This window comes from Echinops telfairi, unplaced genomic scaffold (genome assembly GCF_000313985.2).
Source record: "Echinops telfairi isolate 266 unplaced genomic scaffold, ASM31398v2 ScPeMD7_7400;HRSCAF=8409, whole genome shotgun sequence".
NCBI classification, from domain to species: Eukaryota; Metazoa; Chordata; class Mammalia; order Afrosoricida; family Tenrecidae; genus Echinops; species Echinops telfairi.
Window position 1 is genome coordinate 62212996 of NW_022111300.1, and position 6700 is coordinate 62219695.

General features: G+C 43.8%; 1 protein-coding gene across 1 annotated transcript in view; it reads left to right on the top strand.

The window, feature by feature from the left end:
- The window catches only part of LOC101663889 (glyoxylate/hydroxypyruvate reductase B-like), a 35622-nt gene that overhangs the window by 6227 nt on the left and 22695 nt on the right, over positions 1-6700 (top strand). Inside the window, exon 2 of the mRNA XM_004715928.2 lies at positions 2087-2471. Within this exon, the coding sequence (XP_004715985.1) occupies positions 2090-2471 (382 nt within the window). The 5' untranslated portion in view covers positions 2087-2089. The remainder of the gene's footprint in view (positions 1-2086; positions 2472-6700) is intronic.

Genomic DNA, 6700 nt, shown 5'->3' on the forward strand with positions numbered 1-6700 from the left:
GTCGCAGGGAGGAGCTGCACTATAGGTTACACAGCAATGAGAGGGTGGTCTAGGGGGTGGTCTCTGGGTCTCCATAGGAACCATTATCAGTAGGGTGCAAACCCCTCCTACAGGAGCCTGTCCATTGTCCCCAAAGGCAGGGAGCAGGCCCACCCATGGTGGAATGAGACAGCAGTCTGGCAACTGATTGCCTTCAGGGGAGGGAATGCCTGTACATCTGACCTCTCCCCATATCCCCCCTCATTCACAATGATATGATTTTTTTTGTTCTGATGATGCCTGATACCTGATCCCTTTGACACCTTGTGATCGTGATTGCACAGGCTGGTGTGCTTCTTCCATGTGGGCTTACATCTTGCAGGGCCCTTGAGCTCAGGTCTGGGGTTGTTAAAAACCAGCGCTGGTCCCTGGTTGGCTGGCACCCAGCAATGTCCTCACTTGGCAAGGTTCTGATGGTCAGGTTCATGGCTTCCAGTATCCCGTTTCTGGTATGTGGTGACTCATTAGTTAGACATAGGAGCCCTGGTAGTGTAGTGATTACATCTTGGGCTGAGGTTTGCATGGTCAGCTGTTCGAAACCACCAGCAGCTCCTCTGGAGAAAGACTGGGCTTTCTACTCCCCAAAACAGTTAGTCTGGGAAACCCACTGGGGAATGGCTATGAGTCAGCTGTGGGTTTGTTTTGTTTTTTTTTTTGCGTGGGGTGGGGGGCGGTGTTGTTGTTTGTTTTAAGCTGTGCGGTTTTAAATCAGTTAGACTGGTTAGGTGCCTTTCCCTGTCCTTGTAAATAACACCATCTTATCTTTTATTCAAAGTTCAGAAAGTAAATACAAGATTTCTTAAAACGATTATTCTTTTACTCTTGAACAATTAAATGTTTTTAACTTTGCTATCCCCAGAAAAAAAGAAAATGCATTTATTAGCCTCAAAACCTGGAAAACCAGTTTTTCTTTTTACAGGCAGAATCAACTAAGAAACTCACTACCTCAACTCATAGCAACCCACAGGACAGAGTAGACGTATCCTATGGGTCCCAGAGCAGATCTTCACAGGTGCAGAAAGCCTCATCTTTCTCCTGCAGAGCAATTAGTGGTTTCAAATGACTGACCTTGTGTTAGTAACCCAACACGTAACCACTGCTCGACCAGGGCTTTTGAGAGGAAAAATATACTACATGAAACATCTCATTTTCAATTAGGAACATAAAATGCATTTGACATAAATGAGTTGACATAAAAATTCATTTGACAGCAGCAATGTTTTTTTCAGTTACACAATCTGGTGAATGAATGGTGTGGCACAAACTATTGCCAAAATGTTAGCCCAATAACTAAAATTTACTGGCTGGAAACACAGACATTTGTTCTCCATTTCTGGGGGCCAGGAATCTGGAAGCGGCTTAGCTGCTTTCCTCAGACTCAGGATCTCGGGCTGTGACCCCTGAAGGTGCCACTCCACTCAGGGGCAGATCTGTTTCCTGGCTTATGTTTGAGTCTCTGCCCAGGGCTGCCTCACAGCATGACAGCTACCTGCCCAGAGCAGGCGACCCAAGGGGGAGGATCCAAGAAAGAGCCAATCTTTTCTTGGCCAAATCTTAGAATGACTCCCCAGACCTTCATCCCACACTCTAGGGCACACATGCCTGCATACCAGAGGCAGATGCTGGGCCACCCATGGGTAGTGAAATTAGAGACAGAGGTGAGTGGGTGCAATGAAAAGGAACTTTGTTCAGTCAAAGTCCTAGATGCCTTGCCTTTCAGAATTCATAGGAATTTGTGCAGACATAAAAAGAACTCCAATCTCAGAAGAAATCAGATGACTAGTAGAACATGTGGCTAGTCTCTTAAAGCAAGGTTTGAAACTGGTTCCTTCTGGTTCTACCCCTGCTCAGAATTTGCATTTCTCTCCCAGATAAACTGAATTGGAAACTACAGCTCAACATGATCCTCAAACTGTAGGAATCCCTGGGGATCTTGGATAGATTCTGGAGTGGAAATGCAAATTCTCAGCAGCAGCTCAAGCTGGAATGAACGGGTTCAAAACTCTGCCTTTTTTCTCTGCAGAAATCATATTCCTTCTTTCCACAGGTCATGGGAGATCAAGAACTACCTGTGGTTTTGGTATCTGGATTTGAAGGACCGCTTAGTATATGTGAGGATCATGTTGGATATCTGCAGAAACACTTTAATCTCATTACCATGCAGGAATTTTTGGAAAATAAAGCACAGTTCAGCCAAACCATCCAAGCTGTCTACATATGGGCCGGACAGCCAGCCATCAACCAGGAGCTGCTGCAGAGCCTGCCCTCCTTGAAGATCATTGCCAATGGAGGAGTAGGTTTGGATCACCTGGACTTGAAGCTCATTGATCGCTTTGGTGTGAAAGTGGCCAACACACCAGAGGCAGTCTCCAACCCCACTGCAGACATGGGGATGGCCCTGTTGCTGGCTTCAGCCAGGAGACTGGTGGAAGGTAAATGTAAGGTAGTCGAGAGGTGCCAGAGACCAAATCAATTTTATTAGAGCAAACAGACTTTATTGGGGAGAAAAACCCAGCCTGGGTGAAGTCCCAGGGTCCACAGTGTCCGTGCTGAGGGAGTTGCGCCCCAGGCTACAGGGGTGGTGCTTATATGGCCAGGGAACAAGTGACTGGGCTGTCTTGAGTCCATATAAGGTAAAGTAGTCAGGGATTGGGAGATACAGGTATGTTTGGGTTTCTGGAATGTAAGGTGTCTTCCTGGTTCCCGGTGTATTTGTGCCGGGTGCAGAGTGGCGCACCGAGAACAAAGCAGGCAGTGAGCCAAATGGGCCGTGCAGGGTGCAGAGCAACAGGTCGACAATAAAGCGGGCCATTAGCCAGCTCTGGTCAGCTCTGCAGGTGTGTGTGGGAGATTCAAGGTCACTTGCTGCTGGTTGTTTCAACTAGCTCTGGTCAGCTCTGCACGGATGGGGGAGAATCAAGGTCACTTGCTGCTAGAAGCCAGCCTGGTATTGATCTGGTCATACAGTAAAGTGCCTACTTAAGCTATTGGTTTTCCAAGAAATTTACTGACAAACATTTGCTGAGGTTCATGTTGAAATAATTTAAATATGTGGCTATCTTCAGATTACCCCTGTAATGCTTGTCTACTTTCCCCACACCATGTCTATGACTTTGTTTCCCAGGGAATTTGAACCTTTTTTGGTGATTGCAGCCTGCTTAGTGGCCTCCAATCCTGACGCTGCATCTTTCTTCGTGGGGTTCTGCTTCTTAGATTATTTACTCAGTTTACAGATACCCTTCTGTTCCGTTCAAATAGCTGCCCTTGTTCTATATAGATTATGCATGAGCACAATGAAGTATTCTGGAATTCTTATTCCTCACAATGTTATCTATAACTCATGATCCATATATTTGGATACATTTACTTAGAAAACGAACAACAGCAATGATATCCTTCCTTCCACAGCCTCTTCTGGATACAGCTTGAATCTCTGGCTGTTGCCTGTAAACGTACTGCTCTAACAGTTTTCTAATTTACTTACGTGTGTTACTAGTAATGGTGTTTGGTAATTTCTGCATTCTGTTGGAAAACACACACACACACACACCTACCACCAATTTCTAAAATCTCTTTCTTGGGAATTAGGTCAAGGTTTGCAGTGCAGATCAATGTACATTTTCATAAGTATGTTTCAACACCTCCCTTCAGTGACCTCAGTACATCATTGCTTGTTTGGCTTCCTCCCTGTTTCTTGTTTGTGTTCCTCTTTACAGTCTAAACTTTTTCCTTTGGTGATTGCTACCTTTTGATCTTAAACAGCTACTATTCTAACACATGGGTGAGTTTAGTTCCAGGCCTGAAAGTTGGCTAAAGGGCCATAGCTTTGGAGGACCTACCAGTCTATCCAGCCAGTACACTTGATCCCTTTTATGATTTGGAGTTTTGTCTCACATTTTTCTCCTACTATAACCAGAGCTCAAAAATAGCATGCCTTTCAAAGTAGTTGGTAATGGGTCACCTTTCTTTAGAATGGGCACAAGTGTGACTCTCTTCCTTTCGGTTTTCCAGGTTTACTTGCACGGATGAGTTGACACCTCTAGCGGGAGATCGGTGTGTTCAATCTTCCCTTAGGTTTCTGTCAACTCCTGGAGCCTTGCTTTTCACCAGTGCGAGTACAGCTGGGACTTCTTCCTTCCCTACCACTGATCATGAAAAGACATGGTGTTTGCCGAATCTTTGTGGTACAGTGACTCATATTTCTTCCATCTTTTGTAAATTTTTCCCTGCACTGTCCAATAGTTTGCTAACCGAAAGAACCTGTCAGTGTTGTGATTTGAGGCTCAGCGTTTTTCTTCAGTTCTTTCAGCATGGGTGGTGCTGAGTGTGTTTCTATCCTGCAGATTTTCCAACTCCAGGCCTTTGCATATTTTATTATAATACTCTGTCTTCTGGATTGGCCCTTTGAAATCTTCTGTTCAGCTCTTTTGCAACATCTTTTCTTCCTTATACTTTAGCTGTGCTACGCTCAACAGTAATTGTCAGAGTCTCTTTTGACATCCACTTTGGCCTTTTCTTTCCTGTCTCTTTAATAACATTTTACTTTCCTCGTGTATGCTGTTCTTCATGTGATCTCAAAACTCCTTTGATCTTTGGCCTCGATGGTCAATGTGTCCAGTCTCTTATTCGGATTGGTCTGTAAATTGTGGTGGAATATGCTCAAGGGCATATTGTGGCCCTCATACACTTGTTTGAATTTCCTTCAGTTTCAACCTGTGCTTATATATGAGCAATTGATGACCTGTTCCACAGCTGGCCCTTGGCCTTGTTCTGACTAATGATACTGAAATTCTCCATCATTGATTTCCACAAATGTTATCAATATGATTCCTGTATAATCTGTGGAAAAGCCCATGTGTATAATCATTATTTGTGTTGCTGAAAAAAAGTTATTTGCAATAAATAATTAGGTAGTCTTACCCAATTCCATCATGCAATCGCTGGAGGTCTTTTTGCCACCCCGGCTATATTTTCCAACTGCTGGTTTTTGTTTTGTTTTGTTACCAACTTTCACATTTCAATCAATGGTAATTACCAATATATTTTTGACTGCTGGATCTGTTAAAAACCTTCAATATTCTAATCTTTGGCATCAGTGATTGGTGCTAAAACATGAAATAACATTGTGTTAAATTGTCTTCCTTTTAATTGTGTGGAAACACAGCACTGCACTTTAAGAGTGACCTTGGGATGTTCATTTTGATAAGGAACGTGACACTATTCCTTGTCATTTGTCATTTCTAGCACAGCAGACCATATGCACTGATTCAAAATGGCCAATACTACTCCATTGCATCTCCCTAGTGACTAGGGAGATGAATGTATTTTTATACATTGTATTTTTGTATGTTCCATTTACTTTTTGATGACTTGTACTTTTCCCCACATTCATACATGTGCATTTCACATTGACTACCTATGGATGCTTGCAGGGAGCACCGATGATGTAGAACAGTGGTTCTCAACCTTCCTAATGCCACGACCCTTTCATACAGTTCCTCATGTTATGGTGACAGCCCCCCAACCATAAAATTATTTTTGTTGCTACTTCCTAACTGTCATTTTGCTACTGTTATGAATCAGATGACCTCTGTGAAAGGGTCGTTTGAACCCCAAAGGGGTTATGACCCCCAGGTTGAAGATGTAGAGGGTCCAAATTGAGCTGTGGTCCACATGGTTGGCAGTTGGAAACCGCCAGCAGCTCTTCGGCAGAAAGACTGGACTTTCTACTCCCATGACAGTTATCATTTTGGAAACCCACAAGGTTTCCAAGTGAGCAATCTGAGTCAGCACTGAGTCAATGGCAGGGAGCTGTGTCCTTGCTTTTTATGGGTGTTGCAGCTCTGTGTTCTCATTAGTCGTGTAACATCCACAGTGGAAGGTTCCACTTGCTTCACTTGATCTACATCCTTAAAGTGGACTAAAGTCTGTGAGTGCCCGAGGGCCTCATCTTCTGGCACGATATCAGACAATGTGCTATTCAAAACATTTTCAGTGGATAGCTTTCTCAGAAGTGTACTATTTCTTTCTAGTTTGAGTCAGTCAGGAAGCTCCACTGAACCCTGTCCACCATGGGTGACCCTGATGGTGTTTGAAATACCAGTGTCAGAGCTCACAGCATTATGGCAAGGTGCAGCCACCACAGCACAAGAACTGACATCTCAGTGGTGGGAAATACCCTTCGAGATCATCCATCAGTGAGTCAGACTTGCTAACTGGGGAATTAGCTACAATTGAGTAAGTGGAATTCTACCTATTCATAGAGAGACATCTATGTGCTTAGACCCAGGAAAGATCACAAAGCAATTAAACCTTCTCCCATCCTTTCCAATGGAGACTTGATATGAAGGTTTGGGAACTGGGTTCTTTCTATTCTAGGTTCCCAGTTAACACCAGCAACAACTTATTTCTTCCAGAAAGCCTTTCTTAATGGGAAAGAAGTTGCTATTTTCCAATACCCTACCCTGAGGCTGAAAGTGGTGTAATGGGTTATTTACTTGGATGCTAACTGCAAGGTCAGCGGTTCAAGACCACCAGCTGCTCCATAAAGAGTTATAGTTTCAAAAGGGGAATGTAACAAAGAGGAAGTGCTGAAATCCTGGTGGGGACTGAGCATGATAGTGGGACAGGAGGAAAATCAAGGGAAATAGAGGAAAGAGCT